This window comes from Dermacentor silvarum, chromosome 11 (genome assembly GCF_013339745.2).
Source record: "Dermacentor silvarum isolate Dsil-2018 chromosome 11, BIME_Dsil_1.4, whole genome shotgun sequence".
In the NCBI taxonomy this organism is placed as follows: Eukaryota; Metazoa; Arthropoda; class Arachnida; order Ixodida; family Ixodidae; genus Dermacentor; species Dermacentor silvarum.
This window is the reverse complement of record NC_051164.1, coordinates 105,670,471-105,685,759: the sequence shown is the minus strand read 5'-3', so window position 1 is coordinate 105,685,759 and position 15,289 is coordinate 105,670,471. Positions and strand designations below refer to the sequence as shown.

Sequence of the window (15,289 nt, the reverse complement as noted above, 5' to 3'; positions counted from 1 at the left end):
GTAGAAAAATTTTTGCAGCAGGAGATCGTGAGGCGATGTAATTTAATAGTGATGTGATTATATGATAAGTTAGAAAAGTGTTTCAGGGCCCCTTTACTGTAATAAGTTAGGGGCGAGAAACCTGGCTTGCACATTTTTCTATTTTTTGTTGCTGAATTTGCATCTGTTGTCATTGCTCTTAAAAGCTATTGCGTGCAGCCATGCTGCGGACTGCTCAGTTGTTCATTTGAATGTGTGCAGTACCTACATATAGCTTGTATAAGAGAGATATGGCTTATTCTTAATGTAACCCAATCAGCTTGTCGGTATGTTTTGGCCAGTACAGGGTGTATGGTACTTGCTGCCTTGACACACTTCCATATTTGCTGTTCTTCAGGCAGGGTACACTTGTATCATGCTGGTCTCTCTGGCGGAAATCAAGAATGACACACATCGGCTTGTAGTCCAGCGGTTATTTCAACTGGGGGATGTGAATGCCAAGGCCATGCAGGTGAGCCTAACTTTGTGTACTTTTGTGTACTCAGTCTTTCAGTTTCGGAGTACATTTTAAAATTTAGTTTATATTATGGCACTGCATCTGGAGACACGGTGTCTTTCTGTGCATGTGTATGTAAAACATGAGTACTTACAGCAAAGGTCCATCAGAGATGTGTGCTGTCATGCCTCTTGTGGATTTCAAGTGCATATGAGCAGTATGTCGCAATTCTTTGTGTTATTAGTAAAATAGTTAAGCTCACAGACAAGGACTCCATTCATGCTTGTATATTGCAGTACTTTTTTGCAGTAAACATTTGACCATGGCGATTTGGAGAAAGTGTTACTGTAACCACTTCTTGCAGCAGAGGAGTGAAGCAGTGATCTCACTCTGCAGTCTCTCAAGTAATTGTATTGGGTATAGTACTTCATAAAATTCATTAAATTTAAAAGACAAGATGAAATCTACGGTCTGATGGAAGTCAGTTTCTATTTGATCTCTAATTTCTCATATAAAGTACTGATGACATTAAGAATTTGTGAGGTTTCTGATATAAACATCCCATATTATGTTTCGTAAGAATCTGAGGTAAGGATTAGAAGGAATTGTGACATTACCTGTATAATATGAAACAACAAGCTCCATATTGTCATAGGAAACACAAAACCAACCTTACTCTTGGAGCAATATTTTCTGTACTATTTTCAATGATTTCAATGTGTTTCCATTGCTTTGGTAGCTTCACTTTTAACAATTTCGTCATTGTAGCGAATTGCACATAATCAAAATTCTGCAGTCAACCTTCACCACAGCGCATGATGCCATAGATTAGGCATTGTGTGGCTGACTTACAAAACATCACCGGGCGTAGGAGCATGATTGTCCTTTCTTTGGTCTTCTGTTTAGTGTTACAGCACTTCTATAATGGATGTCACGAACTTTTCCTGTCACCAAGCATTTTTCCTGCAGCATTACGCACTTGAGAAGATCATGCCTATGGAGAAGTCTCATCATGCTCAACAGTGGTTGAACAAGGGATGTTGCTGGAGTCAGTGTATTAACTAAGACCCTTGTCTTTGCCGGGGAGTAGTTGTTGCCTCGACAAAGACTTTGTCAAATTCTTGGCTCTAACCAAGATCTTTTGTTCAGCCAACATTAACCCTTTCAGTGCCAACTTTCTTCTTATCTTTCCAAAAAACCACCAATATTTCTCGAATTTTTCATTACAGGTTAATTGTTAGCACCTTTCATTATTGTAATATCAGCAGTTCATTTGTTATTTTCTGTTGTGTCTTATCATAATTTTTTTTTTCATGTTTTTGAGCTGCAGATAGGCACAAAAACAGTCTATATGAAGCATGATATTTCTTGCAAGAAAAGTCAAGCTTGCTTTTGTTATCCTCCAGGTGATGCATTATTGCTGGCGCAGCAAGGAAAAGAAATTGCAAAGATGCCTGCAGTAAAGCATTGTTATTGAGCCACGTACATGCAAGAGAGGCTACCAAAAGCTGTAAATCTTCCTCACAATCGTCAGTACGAAGTTTGAAGATTCGAACACGACTCACTAGAGCTTTCCAAGCCTAGTGAGTTCCTGAGGTGAAAAAACATTCAAGAACGCAACAATTCCGCCATTGAAAACGGCGTTCGTTGTCGCTGCAGCCACCTCTTTCTGTACTACCAACTCTAAAATCTGGGGTAGTCAGACTTTCATCTCGTTTCCATCAGCTGCACCCTCAAAAATTAAGTTTTCTGGGAAGCTGGTACCATTTAATAGCGCAGCATTCACACCAAAAGGATTAAATGACTCCCACTCACTAGATGAAAGAGAATTGCTGGATGAATAAGACTTCTCACGGGCATATTTTTGAGGAAACTCATGGATGAGTCCTTGGCATGGAAGGGGTTAATCACTTCAAATCTCGGTCTTCCAATTATCCTCTGTGATGTTTAAGTCTAATCAAGAGGCATTTTCATTGCAGAATGGCCAGACTGCTCTCATGCTGGCTGCTAGTCATGGACGGCTAGAAATGATCAAGCTGCTTCTGGACGCTGGTGCTGAGCCAAATGTGCAGGACAATGACGGGTCAACGGCGCTCATGTGCGCTGCGGAGCATGGGTACATTGAAATCGTGCGCGTTCTGCTTGCCCACCCCGATACCGAGGTCTGTCTTGCAGATAATGTAAGTATCATCCATCACATGCGCCTGATCACAGCAGTCAGATTCCCTTGGAGGCAGAATGCAAAAATGCTCGTTCACTTAGAAATAGGTGCACGTTTAAGAACCCCAGGAGGTCGAACTTAATCCAGCGCCTCCAAACTACTGTGCCACTTATAACCCATTTTGCAGTTTTAGGATTTTGAACTATATATATATATATATATATATATATATATATATATATATATATATATATATATATATTCTTCTCCTTTCTTTTTTTTTTTTTTTTCTCAAAACATTCTTGCTGAATAGAACAGTATATAGGCTAATATGGACAGCTTTTTCACATTCCTTTGTGTTTGTCTTGGAAGGATGCTTCGCTGTGGGCCACCTTCCCCATTCAGTTATACAGGTGAAATGCAGAAATGCTATCACAAGGCTACTGCTGAATTCAGCTTGGATAAAATGAGTTGCATTTTAAAGAAAAAGTCAAATTCTTGTAAGAGATGGTCACACTATAGTGTCAATTTAGGTTGCAGTAAGTTCTTTAACATATCTCAAACAGGGATATGTTAGCAGTTTTGTGAAAGGATAGCAATAAAATGTTTATCCCCCATTTATAGTTTCTAAGTGCTTATTGCCATTGTTACCCTTGTGAGTATCCTAAAATTTTAAAAATACTGCTGCAGTAAAAGACATAGATAACATGTGCTCTATTAAATTAATATATAGATTACGCAGTTCTGATATTGGTTTTGTTAGAAAGTTCATTAGTCATAACCACCACATTTTAATTTTCTTATTGCTTTGCCTCGTTTGTCAAATTTGTTAACATTTGAACACCTAATCAAAATTCTTTAACCATCAATCACTAGCATTAGGTTTTTTCTGCAGCAAATTCCATTCAGTATGGCCAAGTAGTTTCTAAGAGCATTTCACATGTATTCAAATAGGAAGGACCTAAGCTGAAGCCTCCCCTTAAACGAAATCTACTATGCCTATCAGTGGGCTGTGTCTGTGTTTGAATTCATAAGATCATTAGTCCAGAAGTTGTTTAGAGTTCCATTGTCATTGCAAGCTGGCTGAGTAGAAAATCTATCGTGTTAGTTTATGTGCTGTGCTGTGTTTGAGTTCATGCGATTAACTGTCCAGATTAACGGACCAGGACGAATTTTTCTTCAACTGCGAGGCTTTTCTTTCGAGGAACCCGTATCGGTCTCCTTTATAGCAATTGCTACATTTGTGTGGATGTCTCATTTTTCCTTTAATTACTTCTCTCCACCTAGCGGGTTTCCGCCGAACAATTACGTCAGAGTTCCACATACTTTCATTGCAAGGTAGACCTCCGTGGTGGCGTAGTGGCTTTGGCGTTAAGCTGCTAACCCCGAGGGCGCAGAATCAAATACCAGCCATGGTGGCCGCATTTTCCTGGGGATGAAATGCAATAATACCTGTGTACCGTGTATTGGGCGCACATTAAAGAACCGAGGTGATCAAAATTAATATGGAGCCCCCCCCACTACGGTGTGCCTCATAATCATATCGTGGTTTTGGCACGTGAAACCCCAGAATTTTTCATTCCCAAGTGGTGAAATACTACAGCCATTTTATACTCTCTTTTTCTTTATGGGTAAGGTGTGGTGTGTACACTGACTAGAATGCAGTTTAACTTAGATATAATGAACAAGCATGTAACAAATTATCAGATATAATGAATTACGGAATACAACGAATATGAATTTCTTTTTATATCGGCTCATAGCGAACATATGCATATAATGAATACCTAAAATAATGATGGTACTTAAGTGTTAGATGTGACTTTGTTATAGCGAAGTTTGACCGTATTACACTGTTGCCTGCTCTCATTGGAGTTTTACAGAACCCATTAGTTGCTTACGAGTCACAGGTTAAGGTTAGCCATTATTTGGATCACAAGTACAGAAGTTTCTGGGAGATTATTTTGTTTTAGTATCATCTCAGTGATTATGGTTCTTTCCTTTTCATCACCCATTTTTTTAACCCAACACGGTTCCGATTTCCTCTTTCACAGTTTACTCATTCTGGAGTCAATTTTTCAGCTAGACACTTTCAACATGCACTCTGTCCTTGCATTTCAATTTGTTTTCCTGTTGGCAGGATGGAAGCACAGCATTGACGATAGCTATGGAAGCGGGTCACAAGGATACAGCTCTGCTCATCTATGCCAACAGCAACTTCTCGCGAGGCAGCTCTCCAGTGAGTTTTTACAAGCAGATTGGGACAATGTCTGGCCCATTATTTGTAGTAATTGCACAAGTGCACTCGTTTAAACTCACTTTATACTCGCTTTCATATATACCAGGCAATGCTATGAAAGATAGACTTCTTTTGGTGTTCGCATTCGTGACCGAAATATAGTGCATCACATACGCAGAAAAAAAGAGAGAGACATATGCGTCATGTAATTGGGTGTAGCATAAAGTCTCGTACTTTTATGTCGCAACACATATGACCTAATTATTACCATGATAGGCATCACAGATGTGTGCCTATTTACCATTGAACAAACAGAATGGCACATTCTGTGACCTATAAAACACCGCTCGCACTCGCTACCAAAATCTTGTGCACTGGAAGTGCAGAGGTGCAAGAATAATACGTGCTTTGACATAACCTTACGTCCACAAGTCCTAGTTGTAATATGCGAAGTAGTTATTTCGTAGAAAGCATTGGTGGCAGATGAAAAACAACTGCACTGCGAAACGTGTGGAGCGGAATTTCTATGGCTGCATTACTTGTGTGGCATCTATAACATTGCCTGCTAAGTTTGAAACAGACTATAGATAACAGAAATGCAAATGAAGCAGTATGAGCATAGCACCAATAGTTTAAAAATGTTGTGTCTGACGTAGCTTAAATAACAGCTTGGATAATTTTAAATTCCCATCTGCAGCGAGGCCACTGTGCAAATGAAAACTAACCGTGGTATTGCTTGACCTGCCTCATTCATAATCTTATTTTGCACCTTGGATATCAGTCCGAGACAACAAATCGAAGAGGCCCAGTGTTTTTTAAGTATTTGATCTATTTGTGCTAGACTAGCACCACAGGTCCTAGCTATAGCATGTGTAGCCATTGTTTAAAGTAGCAAGTACTGACAATGTTTAACTGATTACAGAGTGCACTGTGACATTGCTACGAGGCGCTGCAGTAACGAACAATGATAACAGGACTGATGAAGACGACGATCGCCGTTAGTCGCGCGCACAGGCTTCATCTTGTATGCCTGTCTCCTGCCTGTTGTATATATTTTGTAAATATATTGTCAAGCGTCTTTTCTCCCCGTAACATTTTGGTGGAGGTGCGGGAAACTCTGAAACTTGCATCTTGAAAGCTGCTGAGATATTATGTGCTTATATAGTATTTGTTTTGTTTATGTCTGCATGCTGGCCATTTATTTAGCATGTTTCATTTAAAGTAGATACATACATTCTGTGTTTACTTTTAGCACTTCAGTTTCCTAACTTTTTTTTTATCAGTTCTTCCAATGTTTTGTAGGCATTCAAGGTAAATGGCAGATATTTAACATTACAGCAGCTTTTTATGGTATTTAAAATGTAGCTGAAAACTTTTTTTTTTTTTTCGGTGCACATTATGGTCTGGAAACTAAGTAATATATAGCAACAGAAGGAGGCTTTTTGTATCGCTTACTCATCAAGATTTAATTGTTTAAACTTAAACATTATAGGTATTTATTACTCTTTATTATAACCAAGGTTCTAACCTTGTTTATGTGTACCTTTTACAGTACAGTGTATTCCACGTAAGTAGGACTATATTTTGGAACATTATGGCATGTTTTATACGATCTAAGTTACACATTTGTCAGGCTTTTTCAAAACACTATACAGTCTAACCTCTATATAGCCAATGATCAGATATAACAAAGTAAATCTAAAAGCCTTTTTTGGCGATGTTGTCAGTGTAACTAATGTGTACAACAAATATTGGATACTATATAATGATTTTCGTGTCAATGCGACTTTATTATGAGGAGATTCGACTGTGCAGCATTTTTGTTTGCCATTTAGTAAATACCGTATAAACCGGAATAAAGGTCAACCCCTTACCTTGAAGTGAAAGAAAAAGAGAGAGAGAGAGAACAAAAGAAGGACAACAACAAAAAATTGCCGACACGCGTTTATTTTCGCAACGACACTGCAGTGTGGCAGTGAATTGACTGCACTGTCACCAGTAGCGAGCATGCGCGAAGCTCCATGCACAATGTCCGCAAGTGCGTCCACAAGCTGTGTATGCACTGCACAATGGCCACGAAATAACGCTTTACGAGGGTTGCACGCCATCAGCTTTCCTATTTCTGCTGGCCAATGTCGCCCGCTTTTTTCAGAAACTCCAAACTGGCGCTGAGCCGTCATGTTGCCGTTCACTTCGGCGAAGTCTACAACTTTATCTTGAATGCCGCTAAAGTGTCTCCGCATGGACGCTAGTCCGTGCTTACCAGACAAATACATAGTCACAAACAAGGTCGATTGGAAGCACACGAAGAAACAGCGACAAAAAAACAAAAATGCGAGCAACTACATTTGGATATTGATACAGTTTTGGCTATGCGTTCGCCAACATGCCTGACGACGACTCACATTCTGCTAAAGGCCATTATATAAGACGAGGGGTGATATTAGCCTGCTTTCTTCAAGAAAATATCTCTACTTATATTCCCGTTTATACGGTATTCAAAGGCAGCTGAAGGCAGCTGCAGTGGCCTGCTACTTACTAGCTACTGGTTGTGGGAACATCCAGTAAATGTGAATGATTTCTGCTAGTTCGGCTTAAATTAGGTAAATATTTCAAACTAAGTGATATTGTTTTTAATTACCACGAAAATAGTTCAGAATGCGCTTTAGTTTCTCAGCTTTAATACCGTGCCAAAAGGTGATGTCACAGTTGAAGGCAGTGAAGTTTCACTGCCTGTTTCATTGAAATTGTAAGAGTACAGTTTAAGAGGAAGCTTACTCTGAACCCAACTTTAGTTTTTCCATCTAAATGCATGAGGAACACAAAAGTAATACAAAGGTGCCGTACTAAACAACTGCTTCACCTATTTGAATTGGTCACTTTGTGATGTATGATGGAACTTGTATTATGCTCTCAAGTTATTAAACATGTAAGAAAGTAATGAAATTTAAATATTTAGATTGACCAAGTGTACAGCACTGTATTTATGCAATAAAAAATGTGTGTTGACATGATAAAATATACAGACTACGTTAATGTGTGCGGTGTATAAAATTTTGTTATCTGCTTCTGCTGAAGAGGCATAAAGTCGTCATAAACATGGTGTTTCACAATGTTAAACTTCTGTAATTTCCAGCAGTTCATATAGAAACACTAAATGTATATTGCCTAATCGAAAATTTTACTTGTATGAGTCGTTAGAATGTATCCAGTTCTCAGCTTGCTAAATTTCATCCAAGTATGTGTAGTGACTGCCAATGAGCACTTGTGCGTTTTTCATACATCTGGTCTGGAAAATATGAGTTGAGTCCCAGGCAAAGATTCGTCCCAAATTAACTTTTTACTTAAATGGTCTGCAAAAGCCACATTTAACTTCCTCTCTTTCCTTATTTTCATTCTCTTTTAGCTTCATGTGGTTTTTCCTGTACTTAGGTTGTAATTTATTTTTAGTCATATCTGCTGTATACTTCAAATGTTGCCAGTGGGCCTGATGGGCCACTGCTAATTAATGCAGTCTCGAGGTTGCAATTTAGAACAAAACCTGGCCACTTAGTCTTGGTGATAGTGTCACATTGTCTACAGAAGAAGCTTATACACTTATGTCTTCAGAAGAAGGCCATTGTGTTGCTTGGATTGCATGACATTAACTGCTGCTGATGCCCTGGTCCGGTTTTCTTCTCAGTACTCTTCTTTGAGAATGCGCAAACGCCCTTCGCCAAGGTCAACGCCTCCCCCAAGCCGCCCGTCCAGGACACCTCCTCCTCCTAGGTAAGCAATTGCAACTCCAGAATTTGTTGCCGGTGCTGGCAAGTACTGTCTGCATAAACAGAGAGGGCTGTGAAATGAAGGTTCACAGCAGCTCTTTCGCTTGGTGCTGTTGCTCACGTTTCTTATTCATGGCAGTGAATTGAGGTGTTTCGTGGAAGCCGAAAGGGTCTTTGAGATCGAATCGGTCTCAAGGATTTCAGCAACGAAACAGCAGAAATAGTTGCACTGTGCGTGCAAACGTCTGGCCTGCCTACTGAGCCGCATCAGTCTTTTGTATGTGCATATGTGTATCAGTGTATGTACGTAGCGGGCCTCCAAAAGGTGCAAGCACTTGTTCGCAGCGTTGCTCCGCTGCTACAGATAACATACTTGACTGTTTTTGACCTTCATATAAGAAACTCTACACTGCGACTTGTGTTGCAATATATCGCATAGCGTCTCACAATCTATCGGCAGTAACATCTGTCGTACCTTCAGAAGCTAAATACAGATATTATGCACTGATAGAACTAGGCTAAAAACTGTAAAGGTACCTTGTCAGTGTGTCTTGGGATAAAAACAAACAAGGGTTTAGTTTGTGAGTTGGGGTGCACCTTTCTCTTTCTAGTTAGCTGATCTGTGTGATAAAGTAGTACGCAGTGTTGAGATAAGGTCCAGGCTTGGGAACACAGTAGACACCTGCCACCCGTAGAAATTATCAAACCCCGGTAAAATGTGAGAAGTAAATAACAACCAATAGGACCAAGCTGTGGTTCTTCCAAAAGGTTTCAGAAATTTTGCGAGGGTTTTCTTTTGAGCAATGTCTCTTGTATTAGTGTAAATGCATGTTATGAAAACGAATTGAACCTAGTTGTAACGGAATTTAGCTGTGTGCACAGTGTCGAATAGCTCGCGGCGCTGTGGCCAGGCCGAATGCTCTAAATCTGGAACGAGCGCTGTTTGCAGTTGCTTCTAAATTTCTTGAGAGCAAATAAACTGGCAACTCACCACGCTGAGTGAGAAAACAGCATCTTCTGCTTACACCAGTAAACTAAAGCATGCTATCAGAACGATGTGTCGCCTCACGGCATAACATGTGTCATGATCAACTTCAGACATTCCAAGCTAGTTATCGTTCCTGCTACGCCTATGGACAAAAGTACATTAGCCAGAATATTTCTGCTGCTTTAGGCATTATAGTAACACTAATGCAGGGGCAGAAAAATAACAAAACCAAATAAAGCTTAAGCATACATCACTAATTTATTAAAGTGCCTGCCTAAACAAAGTACACTCCGTAATTTGAAACGCCAGCAACATACTTAAAATATATAAAAAGAAAGCAATGGTATACTTGTCGGGAATAAGAAATCGTCCCGAGTTAAGTGTTTAAAATAAACCAGCATAGTATGGATCACTTTTTCTCAATGCGTAAAATTCTTATCCATGTCAGTCTTCGATGCGCATCGTCTGCTTCTATAGGGAAACGATGAAATCATACATTGCTAGTCTTTCCACCATGATGACACACATAATAGTACCCAGCAAAATTCATTCGACATCCTTCTTTTTCTCTTCTTTCTTTTCTCCTTCGGGCTTGTGTGATTAACGCGCACAAGCCCTTGTTCTAAAATGAGCGTAGTTCTCAAATGACGCTTTGAGAACTGCGAGGCAACGTTGCAGCGTACGCTGTAATGCGAGAGCGTGAGGCTGAACCTAAATCGGCTGGTTCTCGGCTCGACCGCTAGGTAGCGATAATTTAGTTGTAGTCTTGTATACTTCCTGTGCTGTCAGTACGGTTAGCATAGTGTGAGTCATCACTGTTGATAACCATCGAGATCTATTACCACTGGCGCTTGTGAATGTGAATTCTGGCAGCCGAGACACCTACCAGATAGGCGGCCAAAGCTTACAGTGCAGTTAAAGGTTGCTACCAGTTGGTTCTTCACCATGAAAAGCAAGTCATGCTGTGCAGCATAAAAAAAAAAGAAATAAAAAGGCACCAAGCATACTATGTGTGGGGTCCTGTTTCCCAGCTCTGTGTCTTGTTAAAACTAAACAGCAAAATTTGCTTTTTGTCAACTTATAGTACAGTCACAGATGCTTACACTTCATACAAACTTCTGTGTTAATTGATAGCTTGATTATTTTGCAGTAGGACTGCTGCCCCTATTGGTGCCTGACACTGTGTCTCAAGAAAAAGCTTCCTATCCAGTCATCAAATTCAGAAATGGCAATACCCTGTTCGCAAACACTGCATTAATTCTTTAACTTTTTCAAGCTAAGCAGGCATTGTGTCAGATACGTACTTGCAGCGCAACACTCAGTCACAAACCAATTCAACTCCGTAACTAAACAAATATTATTGTAGACTAATTTCATGTTCAATTTGTAGGAGCAAGGTGGTGTAGGTAGGATGACACTTCTTACGGAACTTCATTCCATGTGCTTAAAGTTTCATACTTCGAATGACCTAATTGTTTCAAAGCTGCACTGTGTTCTGTGTTCTTTACATGATATGATAATTCTATTGGTCGACTTTTTTCTTTTTCCTTTGTTTTCTTTTTCCATGAAGCCCTGCACGGTCAAGACGAACGTCTACCTCTACTGTCAACTGACACCAAGATTGCAAGTCTTCAATCGAACCGTTGTCTCTTTAACTTCGGGTTTAGTGTGCACAATACAGCGCACAGTGTCATCAATGCTGCCAACAGAACCACAACATGAATCTCACCTTGAGCATGGCCCGAGATTCCATCGCACAGAAACCTTGGATCTTTTGTGCCTATTATTTCGCGTGTATTAGGTGGTCCTTATTTTTTTGCCCCCTGTCATTTGAAGGCGCACTTACTTCTATGATAACACTTTCGTTTGCTCATTTGATATACGCTGCAGCCATCTCGCCTGGTCTCGTTAGTACCCAGGTGCTAGTTGAGATGCTGGAAAGCGATTTCTTAGCTATGACCCAGAATATTACTTGAGAGCTATTTGATGCTTTGATGCTCTTTACATTGAGAATTAACGAACGGCGGATCCTTAAATTAATTTTTGGCATGCTGTTTTCATAGTGCACATTATAGGAAGTTGATGTTATTTTGCACGGAATTACTTTCTTTAATATATACATTCCAGCCTGCAGCTAGGCAACAGGAATGGGGTGTCAGACATGTCAGTTCCCTTGTGACAGCTTGTTTCTGGCTTTCAAGTAAACATCCTACGTGCATGATTGGCTGTTTACCAGGTTGTGATAGAACAAACTTCGTGCCTTAACAAACCAAGAGCCAGATTTCAAGGTCATATATTTTCGCTAACGAAATTTTCGAAAATATTTGGAAGGCTAAGCAGAGTTTAATAAATGTTGTACTACTCTTGTACTTGTCATTTTCCTAATGTGATGTGTTCAAAGCTGTTTAAAGGCATCTTAGACAAAATTTTCTGCTTGCAGTCTTCAGCATTGGATAGACTTTGATAGTGTTTGGCTTTTGAGCTTGTCACAAGCATCGTTTTTTGTATCCCGTTGATCAAGTGGCTGTTGTGAGGGTTGATGTCTCCAGGGCCGTTATTGTTACTGTGCAGCTTCCATGCATTTGACGTTCGTGCGTTGAGACATGAGCTCTGTGAAAACATGTATATTAAATGGGTTGTCATGTGATTTTAAAGAAGTACTGACTTGACATTTCTGGCTTATTATTATTATTATTTCAAACCCTCTAAACCCTAGACAAATATACTGGCAAGCAACAGAATGGCCTAAAAAATTTACCATAATACTTGTTTCTATGAGCAAGTTTCAACTTTCAATACTGAGGAGGTGTTTGTGTCATGACATCATGATTCATTATCTTGCTCTGTTCCTGCAGTAGCTGTGGCTACCACATGCAAATGCTGCTCGAACAAATGTGCGCAGTGTGCTGGTTGATTTTTTTTTACAAACAATGGCGTCGTACTTAGCCTTATCGCTATGCGACGTCAGCAAATTTCGCTCTGGGTCATGATGTCGTAATAATCTTGCTGACACCACGTACGGCGTTTCAATGCCAATTTTAATATCAAATCAAAATGTATGTGTTTGCCAACAGTCACACTAGCTAAATGTCATCCCCTTGCAAGCAAGAAGCACTTGATAGGGTTTTTATGAGGGCGATTCAGAAAGTAATGCCTCCAAGCCCACTACTTTTCCAATAGTACTGCAAACATTTTGAACTCTTTATCGTTGATGCACTGATGTTTAAACTATGGAATATCACTTGCCTCACCTTCCTATTTCTTCTCGTTCCAGAGTAATCGAGCAATCTATGGCATCCAGCGGTGACATCGCATAAACAGCGAGCTGTAATTGAATATCTGACTGTGGAAGGTTGTGGCTTGTGTGGAGATTTGATGCGACTGGATTTTGCTCTTTCACAGTCCTTGCCCACCTCCGCACAGTGCTGACTTCAACACAGGCATCCCCGTAAACTGCAGTCGGACTGCAATGAATATTGATCGGCGCACAACCTTCCGCAGTCAGAAATTCAATTACAGTCCGCTGTTTCAACTGGACGAGAATAGATAGGAAGGTGAGGCAAGTGACGTTCTATAGCTTAAACACCAGTGCATTAACGATAAAGAGTTTGAAATGTTTGCAATACTATTGGCAAAGTAGTGGGCTTGGAGGCATTACTTTCTGAATCACCCTCGTATAACTTGAAAAAAAAAAATGTCAGTAATCTTTTAAAAGGGGGAAAAAAGCAGATTGAACAATTATAGAAGGTGCTTTTTGATCAACCTAGAGTCGCCAAGTTAGCAGGGTGTAGAAGTGTTGTTTGTTGTATGATCCATGATTAATGTTAGAATGCCTCACAAATTTTAAGAAAGTCTGCTTGTGATTGGTGCAATTGGTGTCATAGGTGTTCCTTGTCCACAAACGCAAAGAATGATCCACCTGTGACATCATAATGTGTTAGCTGAGCATAGCAGTGTAGAAGTTCTGTGTCCAGGAAAGGAAAAAGAAGCATGTTGAGATGATTCGGTCGCTTATTGGGGCAGGCACATACATGTGTAACTTCAGGGTAATACAATGCACTTGAAATATATTAATGTTTGTGGTAAGGGCTGTATGATTGCTTCACGTAGAAGTTGTGCTTGAATGTCAACAATGCAGCTTAACGTTGAAAAACTGAGATAGCAGAAGATAAATGGATTGTGATAACAACTTATCTGTTTAGCAGCTGGCAAGATTTACCTTTTGTGCACTCGTGTTCTAATCATTAGTGAGCTCTAATCAAAATGCGGTTAGCAATTAGAGCAGTCTGTGTGTGGCATTGACTTTCTTTCTGCATGTTCATTGTGATTTCCGATCAGAAAGAAAGGTGCAAGTTGGTACACCACAGATGTCTACGCTAGTGAAATGTTTTTAAATCTCAATTTATCTACCATGGATGAGTAATATATTCATGATGCACATTGTTATCTGTGTGGAATTTAGACAAAGAAATCTACCCACACTGAGTTAAGCTCTTTTGCATTCCATTACTACATGAATGCACGCAAGAGTTTTGTTTTGAGGCGGGTGCTCTGCAGAACCGCAGCTTTTGCGACATGTGTAGCCGCTTGCTTGTTCTTTCCGTGTAATTTCCTTTTTTTTTCCTATGTGGTTCTAGCTATTCAAGTGTGTGTTCAAGATGCTGTAGAAAGCTTATCTTTTTTTTATATATAATTGTGTGATACGCATTAATGCTTATAAGCTATATTTATCATACACTACGATATGTACATGCACTGACTTCTTGATATGTTCAGTTGATGCACTGCAAAAGTTCCAACAGGGTGCTTTTGCTATTTTTGTGCAAGTTTCTAGTTGTTTTAGTCTGTTTACAATGCCACCAAGCGATTGTCTTTTATGGCCTTTGTAGCTTTTTATTGGTAATGTTGTGGGTGTATATGTTGCTAGCCTTATAGGCATGCCTGCATGTTGTAGTTTGAGGAAAGCATTTTAGTTAGCTCATTTTTGGTGTGCTAGAGGCTTTTTCCATGCCAGCTTTGCCATTCTTGGGCACATGTTCTCACCCATCACTGGTTGCATTGATTAGCTTGTTTTTATTTGTTCGTCAATGTGTAAACAATACTTAAGAGTGACCTGCTTGGAAACTGTTTAAACAAGGACACAAAAAACACCACTGTTCTGCATTTCGTCACCTTATTTTTTGAAATAAATGAGCTTTAACTTTTCTATTCGTGGCTTGATGCTTCTGTGTGTGTGCATGTGTAGCACTGACTTCTGGCCAGTTGAATGGAGTAATAAAAACTGATAGGCTGTTTCCAAAGTGCCTTCATTATACATGAGCTACGTATCCATTTCATACAACTCTACAGAGTGTTTCACTTAACTTGGGCCAAACTTTAAAAATATGCAAATGGCTACATAGCTGGGCAGAAACAAGGTAATGTTGTTTGCTGTCGCTTGGAAATACTCAGATTGTTTCTTGCATTCTGCCTAATTAGATAGTTAGTCTTAATTATTAACTTCTAAATTATTATAATCAGATGAAAAGTGTCAATGAGAAAACTGAAGAGCAACATGAAAAAAAAAAATCAACGCCCAAGCACTCCATACAGATGGTTAACCAGCGAAGCTGAAACGTGCGTCCCCGGTGTTTATCACTGGGTTAATCCCAACGGTTCATTA

At 39.7% G+C, this 15,289-nt stretch overlaps 1 protein-coding gene across 5 annotated transcripts in view; it reads left to right on the top strand.

Moving 5' to 3' along the window:
- Positions 1-14,835, top strand: part of LOC119433031 (uncharacterized) — a 78,923-nt gene extending 64,088 nt beyond the window's left edge. For 4 of the 5 annotated variants that reach the window (XM_049658559.1, XM_049658558.1, XM_037700182.2 and 1 more), the window contains 5 exons: positions 377-490; positions 2,455-2,655; positions 4,777-4,875; positions 8,558-8,643; positions 11,198-14,835. In XM_049658559.1, the coding sequence (XP_049514516.1) occupies positions 377-490; positions 2,455-2,655; positions 4,777-4,875; positions 8,558-8,643; positions 11,198-11,240 (543 nt within the window). In that variant the 3' untranslated portion in view covers positions 11,241-14,835. The remainder of the gene's footprint in view (positions 1-376; positions 491-2,454; positions 2,656-4,776; positions 4,876-8,557; positions 8,644-11,197) is intronic. The other variant, XR_007464243.1, reaches the window with a different exon arrangement.
- The last annotated feature ends 454 nt before the right edge of the window (positions 14,836-15,289 follow it).